This window comes from Phaenicophaeus curvirostris, chromosome 3 (genome assembly GCF_032191515.1).
Source record: "Phaenicophaeus curvirostris isolate KB17595 chromosome 3, BPBGC_Pcur_1.0, whole genome shotgun sequence".
In the NCBI taxonomy this organism is placed as follows: domain Eukaryota; kingdom Metazoa; phylum Chordata; class Aves; order Cuculiformes; family Cuculidae; genus Phaenicophaeus; species Phaenicophaeus curvirostris.
In genome coordinates, this window is record NC_091394.1 from 74,788,430 (window position 1) to 74,808,321 (window position 19,892).

General features: G+C 39.8%; 1 protein-coding gene across 3 annotated transcripts; it reads left to right on the forward strand.

The window, feature by feature from the left end:
- Window positions 1-268: 268 nt before the first annotated feature.
- NDUFAF6 (NADH:ubiquinone oxidoreductase complex assembly factor 6) lies at window positions 269-19,141 on the forward strand. Of its 3 annotated transcripts, none has more exons than XM_069854381.1 (9): window positions 269-332; window positions 4,538-4,641; window positions 5,541-5,663; window positions 8,122-8,178; window positions 9,719-9,821; window positions 12,794-12,927; window positions 14,710-14,811; window positions 18,428-18,484; window positions 18,996-19,141. In XM_069854381.1, the coding sequence occupies exons 2-9, from the start codon at window positions 4,621-4,623 to the stop codon at window positions 19,122-19,124; spliced, it is 726 nt and encodes a 241-aa protein (XP_069710482.1). In that variant the 5' UTR covers window positions 269-332; window positions 4,538-4,620; the 3' UTR covers window positions 19,125-19,141. The 3 variants fall into 3 exon arrangements, with proteins under 3 accessions (XP_069710482.1, XP_069710480.1, XP_069710481.1); XM_069854379.1 differs by having other exon boundaries at window positions 275-332; window positions 4,538-4,637; XM_069854380.1 differs by lacking the exon at window positions 18,428-18,484 and having other exon boundaries at window positions 275-332; window positions 4,538-4,637.
- Window positions 19,142-19,892: the final 751 nt, after the last annotated feature.

Sequence of the window (19,892 nt, forward strand, 5' to 3'; positions counted from 1 at the left end):
TGCCCAGGGAAGCTGTGACTGCCCCATCCCTGGAGGTGTTCAAGGCCCGGCTGGATGGGACCCTGAGCAGCCTGGTCAAGTGGGAAGTGTCCCTTCCCATGGCAGGGGGGTTGGATCCCTTTAGGATCCCTTCCGACCCCACTCCCTCTCCGAGCCGCTGCCTGTCCGCACGCCACCCGCCACATGAAGGACGCGCCGCCCGCGCCCCCCAGCGGCGCTGTCCCCACGCGGCGCGGAGGCTGCCGGGAAGAGGGGAGGGGGGGCAGCATGGCGGCCATGGCGCGCGGCAGGGGCGTGGCGGGCGCGGCGCAGTTCTGCGCGGGGCTGGTGCGGTGAGTGCCCGCGGCGGGGCCTGCGGGGGGTCGCTGCGGGATATTGGTGATTTGAGCTAAAGGAGAGTTCAGTGTTAGCCGAGTAACTGTGCTCTTTGAAAGTCAGACAGAGGCACAGCGGGGTTGGGGTTGGAAGGGACCTAGAGATCATCCAGTATCAACTCCCTGGTTGGACTTGATGATCCAGTGGGTCTTTTCCAACCTAGTGATTCTGTGGGCAACCTGTGCCAGTGCCTCACCGCTCTCATCGTGAAGAAATAATACCTTATGTCTAGTCTAAATCTGCCCCTCTCATTGGTATAAATGGCTATAAATTGTTATACTCGTTGCTCCATGTCCTGTCACTACAAGCCTTTGTAAACAGTCCTTCCCCAGCTTTCTTGTAGCCCCTTCAGCTACTGGAAGGTCACTATAAGGTCTCCTTGGAGCCCTCTCCAGGCTGAACAACCCCAGCTCTCTCAGCCTGTCCTCAAATGGGAGGTGCTCCAGCCCTCTGATCATCCTTGTAACCCTCCTCTGGACCCACTGCAACAGCTTCATAACCTTCTTAAGTTGAGGATTCCAGAACTGGACACAATACTCCGGGTGAGGTCTCACAAGTGAGGAACAGAAGGGAAGAACTGCCTCCCTCGACCTGCTGGCCACACTTCTTTTGAGGCAGCCCAGGATACAGTTGGTCTTCTGGGCTGCGAGCTTGCATTGCAGGCTCATGTTGAGCTTCTCATCAAGCAGCACCCCAAGTCCTTCTCTGCAGGGCTGCTCTCAATAAATTATGGTTTTAAATTGGAAGGGGGTAGATTTAGATTAGACATTAGGAGGAAATTATTCACAGTGAGGGTGGTGAGGCACTGGCAGAGGTTGCCCAGGGAAGCTGTGGATGCCCCCTCCCTGGAAGTGTTCAAGGCCAGGTTGGATGGGGCCTTGGGCAGCCTGATCCAGTGGGAGGTGTCCCTGCCTGTGGCAGGAGGATTGGTACTAGATGTCTTTAAGGTCCTTTCCAACCCAAACTATTCTGTAATTCTATGATTCTGTGTCCCACTGATAATGTTTTCTCTCAGACGGTGTTTTTCCAGACACTGTTCACATATAAGGGTAAAATGTCTCCAGTAACAAAGAACTGTGAACAGAGGTTCCAAGGCACAGAAGCTGTGAAGTGAATTTAAACTTCTTTTGCTGTTGTTCTTTTTATTAAACCATAAAAAGGATTAGTTTTTTGATGATTACAATGCCTTGTGTTTAGTCTGATCTGTGCTGAATAGATGTCTCTGCTGTAATCACCTCTGTTTGCAGTCTTTCTCTATCTCAAATGAAAGGTGAAGCAGAGAACTGGCTCCAAAACTCTAAATCAGCAAGAGTTTTGACTGTTCTGAAGTTCATTATATTACGGTTAGTCTTTGGAAATTAATAGAATATGCCTAAGATTTCTGGGAAAATTTATATATATGCATGTAAGTGGGAATATATTGATTCATGTTATTGATGGAAAGCACTCCCTCATGTTGCTTGGGCCCAACAAAGGATGCTTGCTTTCTAAAACTCCAGAATGAGTCTTGGAGATGTTATTTCCCGGCATTTTCACTATCATGCATAGCTGCTTTCTTTCTGAAGTATGAAGCAGTTCCATTTCCATTGCCTCAGCTTTCTGGAGGGAAAGATCACTCAAGTGGATGTTTAAAAATTATGGGTATTTTCAGGTCTTTTGGAAATAGCCCGGCTTCCCAAGTGTTTCTTGGAAAATCGGCATCAGCAGAGGATATCTGACAGCTGGACAGACATCTCCAGTAGCTTCTCTGACCTGAATGCAGGAGGGGGAGGGTGTCTAGGTTTTTAGTCAGATCTAAAATGCTCCAAGAGGAGCAGGAATGCATCTCATGAAATCATAGAATGGTTTGGATTGGAAGGGACAGTGAAGGTGATTCAACTCCCCTGCAGTGAGCAGAGACATCTTCAACTACATCAGGTTGCCCAGAGCTCCATCCAACCTGACCTTGAATGTTTCCAGGGACGGGGCATCTGCCCAGCTCTCTGGGCAACTTACAGCTGTGAACAGAGGTTCCAAGACACAGAAGCTGTGAATTTATACTTCTTTTGTTGTTATTTTTGTTAAACTGTAAAAAGGACTACTTCTAAAAATACACAAGTGTTCAAAATAATGAAATGAAAATTGATTATGCTTTTGGTGTTATTTCATTGAAGCTGCTGTTCACAGTAGCTCATATGGTGCATGGAAATCGTAAGTTATAAAAAGGAAGAGGGCAGAGTTGCTATTCAAACAGAAATCAAACACTTCAAGCTATGCAAGCATCAGCAACTCTCCAATCTTGAATTTGAGTCTCCCACACATTAGGAAGAACAACTGACTTACGCTTTGATGACATAGATTTGTGCAACTTTTTGCTATATGAAAGATTTCCTTTCTCCTGGGTTTTCCTTTTTATGTAAAATAACTCCTTTACAAGTAGCTTTAAGCTATTTGATTAAAAATCTGATTGCCTAGCAGGTATAGTTTCTGTCTTTTTATGATGTCTGGAAAACAAGCTTATGACTTGATGGTAGTGTGGAGTTTTGTAACATGGAAGAAATTCTTTTTAAGACTCTATGTTTTTCATTATACTTAAAGTCCAGTAACGGTCGTAATCAACTTCTCTGTCTGTGGATTCATATGCAAGCTTACACTTATGTGAGAGGGAAACTATAAGAAACGCTCAATACCAGCCTTAAGGTCATTCTCTCCTTTCTTCATTCCTTACTCTAATACACAGAGGTGGGGTGGGACATGATCTGTAGCAATATCTGTTTGATTCTGCTGGCTGAGGCTTAATGGCTTTGCTTTTCTACTGTTATGTCCAAGGGTGCACTGTCAACATTTCTTTCTGATTTCTTTTTCTTAGCTATTTTTTGGTGCAAATAACTTTTAAGCTTAGAATAATTGAAACAAAACCGCAATGTGCCAACACCATTACAAGAGGGAATACAATTTTCTCTCTTGTGCTGCTGTTTACTTTGTATAATTTGTTTCTTTGTTTCCTTTCTGGAATTAGAGGTGGTTCTGTGTTGTGTGAACAACACAGGCAAACTGCATAACAGGAACTGGGAAAATATGTCTGTAAACCTTGAAGCTGTGTCTGGCTACTACAGTCAGCCTTGAAAAACATAGAAGGTTTTGAGCTGATAATACTTTTCAGGAAGTGTCTTAATTGAAGGAGGTTCAATGCATCTGTTCTTTAAGATGAAAGTGACCTTTAAAACCTGCTAAAATTCACAAATGCTTCTGGATTTGCATCAAGCTCTAAAACAAAGTTTCACAATTGTTGTGAAAACTCTTAAGCGTTTGCTAGTTATCAGCTGCTGTGTATTGTAGGGAACAGAGCCTCTGTTAAATCTCACATCCTTTCTGGTTTATGCCTATAATAGCAACTCTAATAGCCCTTAGTTTTAGTTTGGCTTTGCTATTTTAAGCTCAAATTCAAAAGAAAGGTGAGTACATGTAAGAACAGCAGACTTCATGACAATGAGTGTATTTTCCTTGACACCTGCTTCTCCACTGTCTAGGCAAAACTTGTTCTAACAAAGAATCAGGTTACAGGCTTATCCAAAAGTACACAAAAACGTTGTTCAAAACAAGCAATTTATCTTTTCAGAAGTGAACAGGTGTTCTTGTTAGCTACAGTTAGGTATGCTTTTGCAGTTTATGATTCTGTGCACTGTGATTGTTTTTAATTTAATGGCACACCCAAGTGGCCAAGCAAAGGCATTTCACTCCAGATTGGCAACAAGTTACCTGCAGCATAACTGCCAAGACCCAGAGTTTTTATGCTTTGAATGTAGTTGCCAATAAATACTGGTAAGCAAGTGCTCTTCTGCCAGGCTCCAAAGCACAATCTTTTAAAGAAATGTGGTTTCATGTTTGGAACAGAAGTCTGGAAGTCAGATAATCTGTATTGTTTGCAGTTCTGCCATAGCCTTGTTCCATGCCTTTGGCCAAATATCTTGTGATCTGGATTTGAGGCATGCACTGATAGTTCAGACAGCATCTTCTGTCTTTTGGAGTTTGTGTTATTTTAAAATAAACTTGAAAGCTGCTGCATCTGCAAAGTCAGAGTTTCAAACTATTGCTGCTGTTTTTGGAGTTCAGTGCTGAGCAGTAGCACACCCAATTTACATAGAGCTATAAATAATAAATGTGTTTTTTCGTCCTTTTATAGAAAGTGTGACTATGAAGGCTTTCTGTGTTCTTTGCTGTTGCCTGCAGAATCTCGAACCTCTGCTTTTGCCTTGAGAGCCTTCAATGTGGAACTGGCTCAGGCAGGTATTAAAATATATTTGTGAACTCTGGAAATGTAAAATAACTGGTTTTGTATTCTAAATTACACTAGTAGGTTGTGTTTAGCTGAGGCTGACTTTTTGTACTACAAGGGACGATGAATAAATAGTGCAAAACAACCCCCTAGTTTTGCATGTCTCTTGGAAAGTGGCCAGCCTCCCCTAGTTTATTTTGTTTCTGTATACAGTTATTCTGACTTTCCTCTTTGTGTATTTTAAAATTAAATGATAACAACCGGGCTGTGGTCCTTGATGCTGCTGTGTAATTGCATCTACGTCCTGGCTTCAGATGCAGCAGCTGAATTGCTGAAGTGCTGCTAAATCCCATCGGTATAAGGTCTGTTCAAAACCTGGATGTGTTTAGCCCCAGGTCTTTGTTGACAGAAGCTGGCTGATGGAAAGGCTTCCAGAAGGGAAGTTCGTACTTGGAGAATTGTGGGAGGGGAGCAGCTGCAGTCTCTCCCCTTTGCTAGGTGGCCAGAAACTGCCAGTGCAACCAGGAAAGTTGGTAATACTTTCCAGAAAGGAACAATCCAAGAAATGTGCTAAACGAGCAAAATCCCTGATCAGCTGCAGTGGGCCATGCTCCTGGCAATCTGTGGCACTGCCCTCCATACTGCTGTAACCACTGCTTCTTTTCCTTCTGGGAAGAAAGCTAAGGTGAGGGTTGCCAGGGCCATAACCTCCATGGATTTCAGAGTCGTGGTGAAGACTTTTTTTTTCCCTCTGCATACTGTTCGTATACTTCATGAGGAATAAACTTAAATTCAGAACTGAGCATTTTCCCTACTGAGTGTGGCTATGTCCTGTGTCTGTCTTTTCAGTGTAAATAGACCAAATGCCTTAAAGACACTGTGAATTTCACTCCAAATGTATACTTTCCAGATCAAAGACTCCATAACTCAGAAGACTACAGGTTTGATGCGAATGCAGTTCTGGAGGGAGACTGTGGAAGACATATACCATGATAACCCACCACGTCAGCCAGTCGCTACAGAACTGTGGAGGGTAAAATAGACCTTTGTTGTCATAAAATTTACTTAACTAAACTATTACCATGGGAAATAATGTTTTGTGTGTGCTGTGTTGCATGGTTAACAGCATTATTTTATATAAAACATATAATGTAAATTTTGTTTGTGGCTGTGTGTGGTGTTTTAAGGTGCTGACAACCAAAGATCAAAGTTGGAGAAGGAGGATATTTAGGTAGGACCTACTTGGAGGGTCAGGCTTCTGTGAACCATGTGCTTTTTCTCTTCTGTTTAGGCGAAGGACAGAGTAAATTGTGGTAAGCTCTAAGCTGATAGCAAGTAAAGTGTATAAGTGTACCTTCCTGAGGCAGTGCTAGTCCTGCCTGAAGAGATTATGCTGTACAAAAGAGCAGGAGATCAAGCATAGAGGTTAAATTATCAAATAGGGTGAGTTGAAAACAAGGTCTTCTTACCGAGTTACTGGATAAGAGGAAGAAGTCTTCTGCTTGCATCAGGAGTTGCTTGATGACTTCTATTTACGTATTGTTTTGCACAGACCCTTTTGTGTGCATGGAGTAACAGGAAAAGGGGATGTACTTGTGAACTTTACAGTTTATTTTTACCAAGATGCATGAGTTCTTCAGGCACTAGAACATCACACAAATTACACCTACAGGTCTGTTCCTCTGTTGGTCATGGCCAAAGGCTTTCTTGAAAATTTTTTTGCCTCTAGTTAGGACTGTCATTGATATGTTCAGTGGACAATTGAAGGTGTGAAGGCAGTGTAAACAGATTTGCCCTCAATGCTGATGTAGAACCACAGAAAAATTTAGTTGGTAGGGATGTCTGGGTGTTATCTAGTCCAGCTTGCCACTCAGAGAAGGTCTAACATCAAAGACTAGGTTGTCAGAGTCATCTTGAAATTGAATTTTGAATTTCTGTGGGGACTGAAATTCCATACATTGCTAACTTGTAATCTTAGGGCCACAGGCCACAGCAAGTCTTAGAACTTCCCAAAAGAATAGCTACTGTAAGACCTCTAGTCTATAAGATCAGAACTTGCATTTAAACTAAAGATCTCTGAGCTCCTGGACAGGAAAAGCTGCAGTTTGTTTAGATCTCAATAGCTTAATACACTTAACATAGGTCCTGTAGGTAGTTAGGTTTGTGGACCTGCTGAGAATGAAATGTGGAGTCTTCATCCAAGTGTTCATCTGCATTGTTCTTGTTAAAATCCTGGGAAAAGCAGGACACTCACGGTAATGCTGGTTTAGAACAATGCAATTGCTGCAGGATTAGAGCATTTTACTTGTTGCCACCTTGGCATTACGTCCATTCTGCTGCACCTCTGAGACCACAAAAATGAGTGCTTTCCAAATCCTTTTTCAATGAGTTTTGGCAGTGCTGAAGCTGTGGCCTCTCCCTGACTCTTCCTCCTTCAAATGTGAAATAAAGCATAAGTGAGCATTTGTATTTATAAATACAGCAGATGTGAAGAAGTTGAAAGTGAGCTATAAAGCCTAAGACTGTGAGAAATCTGCTCCATAATTTTTGTTTAGAAATATTTATTCGTGTGATTGTAGCCTTTCTGACAGTGTGGTCTGCAAAATTCAGTGTGTGTAAATAAGAGGTTTGAAATTACGTTGATGGAATGAAGTGGTACAGGAAGGAAATCCAAGATAAGAGCCAAAAGAAGAACGTGTGAGTATGAAGTGCAGTGGGATACTTTGTTAAACAGAACTATATTATTTGTTATATTACTTCATGAGGATGCTGTCTTTACCGTACATATTGGTATGTTGTACCAACATTTTTTTTAAGATTTACAGCGGGAATCTTTTTATTGCTTGACTCTGGAGGAAACTGTGTTCTCTTTGGAAAGTGAATGTAGTTATCTGCAAATAAGCTGGGGAGGGACTGTTTACAAAAGCTTGTAGTGACATAAACTGGAGAGGGATGGATTTAGACTAGATGTTAGGAGGAATTTCTTCACAATGAGAGTGGTGAGGCGCTGGAACAGATTGCCCAGGGCAGTTGTGGCTGCCCTGTCCCTGGAGGTGTTCAAGGCCAGGTTGGATGGAGTCTTGAGCAGCCTGATCTAATGGGAGGTGTCCCTGCCCATGGCAGGGGTGTTGGAACTGGGTGATCTTTAAGGTCCCTTCCAACCCAAACAATTCTGTGATTCTATGAAATATTTTGTGGGAATGTATGACTATGAAAGAATAAATTAGTTTCAAAAATGTGTTTAAAATTCCTTTAGTTAACTAAAAGGTTTGGGGTTTTTTTTGTGTGCAAGAACTTGTAACAAATGCCAGTTGAAATTTTTTTTATTTGAAGATGATTCTGGTTTTCCACTCACTTGCCACTTTGATTTAACCCAGTGAATGCAACCCTTGTAAGAAAAGGATTAGCCAAAATATATTTCAGCCTTCAGAATGCAGTACTACCATCACTTTGTATACATTAACATGGATGCTTTATTTGATAATTTTCAGGCTGTCAAGAGGCATAACCTGACTAAAATGTGGTTCATGAAGATCATTGATGAAAGAGTAAGTATTTACCATTCAAAGTCTGACTCTGGTTTTAGTCATATTTGGGTTCTCCCTCCCCTTATTTGTCTATGCTTGTGTGTAAAACAAAAGCTTAAATAATTTGTCTTTTCCAGACAGTAGTATTTCTCTTCAAAAATGGTACTGCTCTATTTCCTTTTAATTCACCTTTGATGCCCCTACTGAGAAGGTCTGTCCATTCTGACCAAAACATCTAATAGAATCCTGTGTTTAATTTTGCCTTAAAATATTAATAGGTGCAGGTTATGTTCCCTGCTCTGATAACCAATGTGTCTGTACTCAGGTTTTCTGTTGCTGGTCTCGAGTGGTTACTCCTGGAGGTTATCTGTTGGGAGTTAGACTTGGGTACCTTTCTTTATGTGAGTGAGGGAAGTTCCATTCTGCGTGGTTAAGCAGTAAGGTCTCCATATACAACTGTTAAGAATTCTGGAAAGCTACATTTTAATAGAAATGGAAATGAAGATGTGTCATACTTGGTCTCTTTTTGTGCCATTGCAGTCCTGCCCCAAGAAAAAGGACACCTGGAATATTGGAAAAAGTTGCACAAATCTACATCATTGCTATAATCTTATTCCTCTTCACCTCTTTTATTACCGTAACAATTTTGACCCTAAATAGCCTTCTCTTGTGATGAATCACGGATGTAAAATCTCAAAAATTAAATGACCCATCTGAACCTTTCTGCCACACTTTGCTGCTTCTCCTTATCATGGCTGTGGACTGCTTTCTTAGCAGTGCTATAAATTGGAGCACTCAAATCACATGAATTTTAAACTACCCACCCTTTTGCTGGGAAAAAGGAAGAATTTCACTGGTACAATGATGTGGCTATCAACTCTGACACAAGGGTGAGAACGAATAGTTCAGGGCAGGGATTTTGTAAGCCAGCTTTGCTGCTAAAGTTAGTGTCTCATGAAGTTATACCTTGAGGAAATCCATGGTCAATTACTTGCAGAGTGTAATTTTTATAATGATGTCAGTGTTTTTTAATTTTAAGACGTGTTTGCAGTCTTAAGACTGGCATGTTTTAACCACAACAGCAGGTAGGACAGGAAGAATGATGGAGTATGTTGTAGTTTTGGGTGCATTTGCATGACTTTGAAACTCATGTGTATTTGATGGATTGATTTTTTTACATGTTTTAAAAAATACGTTCCTATTTATCTAAATTTCACTGCGCTTTGCATGCAAACTAAATATTAAAATCGCCAACCCTGTAGTGTAAAAATATCACATGATGTTTTGTCTGTATTTATTTTCTGAAGAATTTTGATTTCTTATTATTGCAAAAGGTTATATTTATTCCAGTAACCAAACTTGGCTGCAGTTACTTGTAGTTGTTTGGTTATGTTAGACTTAAATGACTACTTCTATCCAAGTTCATACTCTCTTTCTGTCTCTTAATTTTGTTCTTTTCTTTTTTTCCAACAGCAGATTGAGCTGACATGACTGCAGTAATAAACTTGTACTAATAGCAATTATATTTACATTTTACTGAAGTTCTGTGCTTGTGTTACAGGAGAAGAATTTGGATGACAGAGCATATCATAACATCCAGGAGCTTGAAACGTACTCTGAGAACACTCAGAGTGCTCTTTTGTACCTCACCTTGGAAATGCTGGGTAGGTGTTTTCCCCTTTTTAGACTTTTTTGATGACTTGTTAGTGCAAGTACAATATTTACTGACATTTCAAAAAGCCCACACATTTTCCACTAGAGTTTAATTTCAGTAGAAGTTGTCTCCAATAATACTTCAGATGCCTGCTGAATGCTCAGCCATAAATCTGGTATCTTATTGCACCTGTCATAGGGCTACGTACTTTTCTAAGAAGCTGTTCAGTGGAACGCTCGTTGAAGTGCAGTTTCCTACTCCTCTGTTCTTTCTTTCTTTGTCTTTTCTTGCTCCTATTACAGGGTGTGGTAAACTCAGCTCTTCACCATATCTTCCGATAGTTCCACTGGTCAGAATACAAAGCGTTGTGGTTATTCTGCAGCTGTTGCTTTATATTGCAGTGACGTACACTGGTTATCTTGAAACAGCTGACTTCCAACCTATAAAATTCTCTTGGTAATTTGAATTTGGGTCTGGATCCACTCCTCTTCCTAAAAGCAGGTTAACTATCAATAACTGAATAGCAAGAGAAGGTGCAACAAAGACAATACAATCCTTGTTGTTAAGAGCTAGTAGTATTTGGGTCATGTCTAAGATATTAGAGTCATACATTGGGAAAGAACTGTTCATATGCACTGAAGAAAGGGGTAGTTTTCTTGTAGGTGTCTGTTGCATTATGGAAGTACTCAGATGTAAAAGAAGGGCAAGAATTATTGTTTAGTAATGTTTAGCATCGTAGCAGCAATATTTTCCTCTTGCATATCAGAGTAGTATGATGGAAGGCCAATGAAGAGGTTGAAAGTTTAAAAAGAAAAAAGAGAGAAGTAAAAAGAGAGATAGGGTGAGTAGGAAGAAATGAGGAACCTCTCTTTAACGTGTCATGTTTACTTCCTTGATAGGAAATCAGTGAAATATTGCAAGTGTCTCTGAACTTCTGATTGAAGAAATGTGGTAATATGAGAAATATCTTCCATTCTGAGATATGTCTTTGATCCTGAAGGAGTTCAGTCATGCATGAGTCACTCCTGATATAAGTCAGATGATCCTGTTCTTGAAAATCTGTTACTGGGGGCTCTGGATTTTCCAGGTGCCCTGTTGTTGTGTATAACATCCCTTAAATATACCAGAATGGTCAGGGTTTGAAGGGATGTCTGGAGACCACCTAATCCATCTACCCTGGTAAAATGTTACAGAACAACTCTGCAAGTCTCCTTTGCTGTGTGTTGAAGAGTTATGTGAGTTTTTTCCACAGATGGAGAAATTATTTGAATATAGCCTTTTTCTTGCTATTTCTGATCAGCAGTCTTTTATCTATGATATGGTTTTTTTTTTGATATATTTTTTGATATATTTTTTTCTCTGTTCACCATAAAAAAGATGGTGAAAATGAGTTCTTTCCACTCACTGCAGAAGCAGATAATTTAAAAAAGGGTCATTGGGCACTGGAACAGGCTGCCCAGGGAGGTGGTTGAGTCACCTTCCCTGGAGGTGTTTAAGGCACGGGTGGACGAGGTGCTGAGGGATATGGTTTAGTGTTTGGTAGGAACGGTTGGACTCGGTGATCCGGTGGGTCTCTTCCAACCTGGTTATTCTGTGATTCTGTGATTCATTACCGGTCATATTTGTTAAATTTCTTGTGCTTTTTAGCTTCTTCATTCCTGACCTATATCCAGTTTGTTTATCTCTCCTGGTAGGAGCGCTGCTTTATTCTTACCGATTTGGGGTTACTTCTTTTGTCAAGCTCATTTTGACTGGTAATCTTTTTTCCAAAGTCCAAGTTCTTCTTCCCAGATCCTGTCATTTAAAAATACTAGTGTTGTGCTCTGTGATTCACTGCCTAAGTAGTTAGGAGTCTGGTAGTACTCAATAATTTTGTTAAACCTTTTCAGAACCTCGCTTTTGGGATATATTCCCAGGTTGAGCATGAGTCATTGCCAACTCTTACTCTCTGAACCTTTTTCTTTTTTAATTCCTTGCTATATGTAAAACCTGATCTAACCAGTCAGTATCAGTTAGTTTTATCCATTGATTCCCCCAGGCCACACACTGCCTTCTGCTGCTGTTGCCAAAGTAAGTCCATGCAGTCTACCTGTAGCCACTGTTGCTCAAAGGCATCTCTGAGGCTCATGCAAGGCTTAGGCAGTGAATCTGGTACACCCAGTATCTTTCTCAGGTGTCAGTTAGGCTCTTTTGATCTGCCATTCTTGTATCCTCATTTCTTTCTTTGCACAATGCTGCTTCTGTTAGAGCTTTGTGAATTTTAACTTCCATTTTCCTTTACGTTTTGATTTTGTCTGAGGTCAGACCTGTGAAAGCATTACGGCTTTGTGATCAGCCTAAGCCAACCTTGTACGGTCTTGCCATGAGGGGCAGTGCCCCATTCATCTTCCTCTTCTTTCATTTCTCATAGCCATGTGACCATGCAGTACCTAGAGTTAGTTTTCCTTTGTGTTTGTGATCTGATTCAGTTTGCCGTGTTACTGCCTTCTTGCCCATAGCAGCACAAGGGAGGTGACAGAAACAGGGGTTTAGGGGGAAGTGTAGGACCATTCTCTTTGGCTTCAGTATGCAGCTGATCGTGCTGTAAGCATTAGTGCTTGTCAGGAATCTCACACTTCAATGATTTTTCTGACAGGAAAAACAATTCTTGGAAGACTGTGATCCTGGGAGAGGGCATGCCGATGAAAATAGGTTTGTGTACTGATGTGTTGGGTCTGAATAGGTGCTGTTCCACTAAGCATACCCTTTGCAGAACCTGTGACAAGCTGAGGCATCTTGCTTCTAAATGTAGAAATCAATGAATTTGCCTGCTGCTTTGCACTTCTGAGATGAGATCTCAAGGCAATTTGTGAACATAGATATCTCTATTGTGAACCAATTCACTTAGCTTTGCTTAAATATGACTGATACACATCAGGGAAGTCTGTACCCCTCAAAAGGCCTGACAGAATGTTTCTAAACCTATTATTTCTGCAATTTTAGGTGTGAAGGACATCCATGCTGACCATGCAGCCAGTCACATTGGGAAAGCGCAAGGCATAGTTACATGTCTGAGAGCAACACCGTATCATAGTACAAGACAAAAGGTCTTTCTCCCCATGGACATTTGTATGTTGGTAAGAGAAGCAAATTATCTGGAATTGAACAGTATAGAGTTTCTAACTGCCTCTCAGTGCTAGATATAGGATTGTAATTTATTAGGCCAGAAATTGAACACCTTTTCTGTTTATTTTAACTCTTTCTGCTGTGGCCTAGGGGTATACCATGGTTGTGGTTTTATATCTTTTGCCAGGTGAGAGGAATGAACTTCATAACACTCTTGCATTTCTGGTTGTTGTTGTTATTTTATTAAATGTAGCGGTATTTTAGCTTCCAGGATTTTTTCCATTAATGTGTAGAAATGCACATATGGAATGATGCCTGGGTTTGGGTTTTGTTTCTTGTTTTCCTTTTTTTCTTTGCCTCTCCTCGTAAAGGAAGCACTGTGAGAAACTTTGCTTCTGAAAAACTTCCTTGGATTTCTCTTTAGTACCTCTTCATAAATGTGCTGGTGGGTTTGGTTTTTGGGGTGGGTTTTTTTGTTCAATATTTGATAGCTATAAGCCTGAATTCCGTACATTGCTGCAGGAGATGGTGTAGTCCTTCAGTTTAAACCGAACACCTGATTTGTGCTGGAATTTAGCAGATCTTGCAGTTTGGGTAAAATGGGATTAAAGCTCAAATTTTTTCATTTATGTTCTCTGACTAGATCTGCAGGCATCACAGCTGTTATTCCTTCATCTCCAGTCTTTATTTTTAAATGATAATGCTGCTCTTTTTATACTCAACAAAAATTCATGTAATTATGGTGACGCTTAAGACAGTAGTGTTAGTATTTTCTGAATATCATTTCAATACAATCGAAGGGTTTGATTTGAAGTTTTAATAATTTAGGTAGTTGCAAAAAGCTTAGATATTAATACAGGTCGGGCTTCTAAGACTGCAGAAAGGAGCTGCACCCTGCTTTCAGCTCTTCTGGGACTGGGTGGTATGGGAAGCCTTCCAAGTTTTTGGCTTTTCAAACATAGCCTGAAAATTCACAATCATGCCTTGCCACAGAAAGTGTTTTACAGTGAAACTGTAAAAACAGCTTGTGTCCCGTCTGTGCAGACTGAGCGCCTTGTAAGGATTTTAGCTGCTGGCGAGTACTGCAGAGTTCGACTGGAGTCTCTTATTTTCTGTGAAGCCTGCCTGCTTGGCTTTATACAACTTCCACGTGTCTGAGTGTTGTGGAGAAGAAACGGTGCAATTCTTAATATAGCAAATCATGTCTTACATTAACCACTATAGTCAAAGAATAATTTTGGGTTTGGGGTTTTGGGGTGAGTTTTTTGGTAGTTTTGCTTTTTTCGTTTGATTTTGGGTTTTTGGGGGGGAAGGATAGGAGGCGTTGGTTTGGTTTTTGTTGTTTTTTTTTTCAAGCCTGGTGGTACACAGCAGTCCCAAGATAGTCACTGACTTGATAAGCCAGCATGGCTTCTGTGTTTGCTGCTGCTGTCTTTCTTCTACCTGATATCGATTCTTGAATTATGATTTTTAAAACTGAGTGTCCAACCTGATCTGAATTCCCAAAACTTTAAAATCTGACTCGGTTGTCTGACTGACCACAAAGTCGTTAGGGATTGAGTTCATGCAGAGGGAGTCTGTACCAATGGTTTTCTTTGTTATCTTGAACTTTTTTTCCAAACGACTGACAAAAAGAAGGGAAATAAAAAAGGATGGAGCAGTGGCAAAACATTTAGGCTGCTTCAGTCTTCTCTCATTAGTTTGGTTGCTGGAACAGATTTTTTAAAAGCTGAAATGGAAACTTGATATTTACTGAGGGTTTTTCTCTTTTTGATTTTCCTTCCTACGTCTAGCATGGAGTTTCACAAGAGGATTTCATAAGAGGCAAGCAAGAGAAAAATGTGAGAGATGTAATTTATGACATTGCCAGCCAGGCTCATATACATCTAGAACATGTGAGATTCTTTCCCTTTTATTTATGTATATAAACGTAATTGATGTTAATCTTCACAAAGCGCTGTGCATGTGTTAGAAGGCTTAGAGCTGCATGCTTATTTTTAAATATTTTATCTTTAATTACTTCGGGAGTGTTAATTTAAAAAAAAACAAACACACCACACAAACTCTTTATATATTACAACTACTTCTGTATGAATATTATATTTGTCTATATGTATGGGAAGCAGTTTACTCACAGCCAGATCCAATTGTATGTATGTAAATACTGCCTAAAAGTCTTATTACTGGAAGAGAAACTTCAAGCAGACTTTTATAAATGCGACTATATACCAGCATGGAATCCACACCATAGAAATCACTTCTGCATATGGTACTTCACAGTGGAATAGCTGCCAGGGAAGCAGAGCATGTTGCTCTTAACTGCTGGTTAGTGTGTGTGGGAGGGGGAGATTCGTTCCCTAACATGACCAGCCATGCTCAAAGCTATATTGGGAAAGGTACTTTCTGTTTATTTTGTTTCTGGCTCACAGCCAAATGAATTAGGAAAGACGCTTATTTGCTTGGGATAGTGGATAATAAATCCTGAAGAACGGCAGAGTCCTAGTCTATTTTTCTTTTATGTTCTTATTTTTGCAACACGCTGAATTGCTTGTTGGTACAGAATACAAAAGCAAAAAAATGTTTCATCAGCTGTACTGTGTCTGTCTTTATCTGGAAAACAAAGCTTGCAAGAAGCACTGTACAGAGTTTCTTACATCTACAAGTACATGTACACATATACTTTTGAGTATTGCACCCAATACTTCCAATCAAGGTAGTCTGAAAAGATAACACTTAAAAGTAAAGAAGTGCCAGGTTTATCTCTGCATTTACACCATTAATATAATCCTCAATTACAGTGTTACCTATGATCGCAGTATTTTATGTAGCAGAGATAGAAGAGTCCTTCATTTTTCTGAAGGTAAAATGAGGCATGCCTGGTTTGTTCAGTCAGTGGTTAGTTAGCTGATGAATGTTTCTATTTTCTTTTAATAATATGTAGCCTTGGGCTTTATTTTTAGTACTGACTATTTATAATTTGCATTTAATGCATTCCTGCTCATGTGGTTTTACCTGATGTCTAATTTTTTGTTGTCACACGCCCAAGGAAGCCATTTATTCAATTTATAAGCAGGGAACAGAGACAAAGAAAATGCAAGGTCAAAACTATCTGCTCTGTTTGTTCAAGCTGAAATACTTCGATTTTTCTTTTTTTCATTTCCATAATGCACAGTGTATAAAAGCCATTGACTTTGGTCACAATTGTGTCTTACAAAAATGGCCTGAAATGCCTCGTATCAGGAATGGGAAGCATGAAAAGCAAGCAATGTGTATTTATTGTCCAGCTGTTTAAAATCTGGTTGCTGGTATTGCATGGAAACTTTGGGACAGAAGCAGGAAGACGATTCAGTTTTTCAGAGCCTTTCCAATAATTTGATAATTCTTAGTGCATTGGTCCCTGGCTACCAACATGCCAACTAGCTTCTGAAGAGAAGAGGCAGAACCTTATCCTTGTCTTCCTTTCCCCTCCATTCCTAGAGCCCTGCCCATGGTAGGCACTGGGAGGATCCTATGGAAAATATGCAGTGGGATCGTGTAATTGGAGACCATACAGAAAAGTATAAACACAAGGAAACCAGATTGGGGGCACCATTAGCATTTTATTCAGTTGAATGCTGATCTTGGCATTCCCGCTTCCCCCTTTTTTTTAAAAAACACATGGATTACATCTGAATTCTTGCTTCCGTGCTCCATCATCATAAGTGAAGAATAATTGACAGTGCAGGATCTCTAGAGTGTTGAAATCACTTGAACTGGCAATAACTGGCAGTAATAACAGGGTGTTAGCCTCCTTGATAATCAGATGGTCTTTGTTAATGCAAGGATAAAGATACCTTCTCCCCTAATGGATTAAATGGGCTTTGGCTAGCAATGTTTGCTGGGTATTTCAGGACTTTAGGTGAATGTAATGGGCTGGTGCCTTTAAATGCATCTGTTCTCCTGTATAAAATCACCATTTTGTTTTGCCTGAGGGTCTTTTCAGCCACTTACACTCTGTCTTAGTTGGAATTACAGAGCAGGGTAAAGTTTAAACATGCAGAGGTTTCAACAATCTCAGCATTTGTTACACAAACCACATATTTTGGAGGATGAGGATACCAGTTACTAGTCCTGTTTCACAGTGAGAAGAAACATAATTCTCAAATGCTAAATTAAGTCTCAGTAATATTACATGAACCGTATTGTAATAATGTGGCACTTCATCTTGGGGGAGAAGTTTCTGAAGTGTGGTCCACTCGTCTTGATGCTGCAGGTGATGACCAGCAGAGGGCAAAATAAGTTAATGAAGATAACAGTTTTCTTTAGGAATTGTGTATTTTGTTAGAACAAAAGCATACAATAGGAGTGCTCTGTCAGTCCCACCAGGGAGCCTTTCCAAAGCCTGCAAGTACATTTACATATTCCCCCTCTTTCTCTGAAGCACTCCCTCTCCCATTCCTCCATGAAAAGGTCTCCTTTTGGCTTTTTGCATTACCTTAATTATGCTGGATCATTATGGACTCAGTTTACCAAGGAAGATAGCATGCTTTCTAAATGACATGAAACCCATTCTGGGTTAAGAAGGTCAAGCAGGGTTACTTTGTTTTTCCATTTCGCAATTAATAATAGTGAGGCAGAGCATTAGATCAGAGGAGAGTATTTTAGACACACACACACGTACATCTCAAAGTTTTAAAATAATTTGTGAAAAGCTTCAGTATTTTTCCCTCCTAAAGTTTCAGCCTGATTTTCTCATTTGTCTGGAAAGATCCATGGAAAACTAACTCATGTGTACTCATCAGTATTCCTAAAGGGTGGTTTAGTTGGTTGATTGTTTCTTTTAATCAATAAGAGAAGGCAAACCAAGGAAGGATCATTTATATATGAATAAGCATTACAGGAAAATTTGCTTCAGCTCTGTTAGATGTGCCTGAGTTGTACATAGGTTTAAATTGTGGATTTGATCCAGCCATGATTTAGACTCTGTTTATACATATGTACTCGAGGACTTGAGGCATTAAGATCCTTTCAGAGTCCCATAAATATAAATGGAGCATAACTGGACTACTGGGACTGATGGGAACAGTGGACCAAAAAGATGCACTCAGAGAAATGCATTTCTGGTCTTCCATAATTTCTGTCTCTTGGGACTGGCAGGGAAAAAATGTACTAAACTGTATTCATTAAATCAGATGTAACTTGGAACTTGCTGGAGCAAGGGATGCTAATTTACATTGGTTTATTATATGTGAACTGTAATGTTGTCAAAACATGTAAGAATTTTAGCAGTCTCTCCCAGTGTTACACACTTGCTGTGTAATTAGTTTTGTGAACGGTGAGGGATGGTGCTCGCTTGCACGTAAGGAAAAATTATAGTTTCAAGATGTCAAAATAAAAAGGGACAAAGCTTGTACTATAGTCTGTTGGCTCTAGCCATTATATACAGCACTTGATGTTTAATCTGAAGTGTTAAATTCTTCTGATAAGTATGTTCTTTTTTTTTTCTCCCCCCCTTAACCCATTTACTTTCAGGCTAGATCTTTCCGTAAGAAAGTTCCTGTGAAGGCATACCCTGCTTTTTTCTGTACGGTGGGTGTGATATCACGCACTCCTTAAGTGATGGAGTCATTTCTGTGCTAATATGTTTGTGAAGAGTAGAGTATCAAATTAAGCATGGTCAACTAAAGCTTCGTGTGTCTGTTTTAGGAGGATGTAATACCTAAAAATTGTGAGCATGACTGTTGAACCTCATAGTTTTGATCAACGCTTCTAATCCTTCTTCTTTAACTGTATCATTTGCCTAAGATGCCTGTAAAATAGACTATTGTTCTGATGCAAAGGCCTAAAATCTTTTCTATTTTTATAATTTGCTGTTTGGTCTAGCAAAAGATACTGCTTCTCTTCACAAAAGCTACCTTTTTTATATCTTTTCATTGTGGTGGTTAATAAAAAAAACCTACTTAATAATAATAAAAATCTACTTAATAAAACAGGCAAACTGCCTAGCAGTTCCTCATTCAGTTTCATATATTGCTTTTTAAACTTGATGCCCAATTATTTGTGTGGACCATATGGACTAAGCTTTTTTCTTCTTTTCTAGGTTGCTTTAGATGATTACTTACACAAGATACGAAAAGTGGACTTCAATATATTTCATCCGAGCTTACAAAAGAAGAGGACATTATTGCCATTGCATTTATATACTAGATCTTGGAAAAACACATATTAAAGCTTTTTTTAATATGGGTTTAGAGTGCTGAGTCCTTTTTGTAACACTTTAATTGATAGAATTGTTAAGTATCTAACTTTACGCTTCGGCGAAGTACAGTTCATGGGAAACAGCAGATGTGCATGAACCGTAGCTGTCAGCTTGCTGGCAGTAGTGAAGTTTGTTCTTGGAACATTAGGCTGATATCTCTGCTTCACATGTCTGCCAAGTCATATGTCCTTGTCTGAGATTACTTTTCTTGTCTTTCCTATAATAACAGCAATATGATAGAATTCTTCTTGGGCAAATGTTGTGCTAATGGGTACTTCTGACAGTTTTGACACTTGGCTGAAAAAAAAAAAAGACTACTTTGTGCCCAACAGCAGTTACAATAAATGTGTTATAAATCAGCTAAGCAATTCTGTTTAGTGCAAGGAGCAGACTTCTTGCAAGTACTAATGATGCTTCATAGTTGGAAGAATGAGCACATACATTTGAATGCAAGAAAACTGTCAGCAAAAGCTTTATCTGGTTTAGTTATCTAGTGTTTGTTGGAATTTCAGAATGGTGAGATAGAGCTGTAGTACAGAAATTAACTGCGTGTTGAGATTGAACATTGAAGTGACTACAGGTAGTGGGAAGACAGCTTTGCAACATATGAGGAGAACCTGTATGCAGTTTTTATCTTCAACTCAAACAAAGATTTTTTCACTCAGCTCTCTGCGTGGCTCTATCTTCCTCCTGGCCTCTCATCTCTCTGTTGTTGCCCACAACTGTCATTGCTAGATG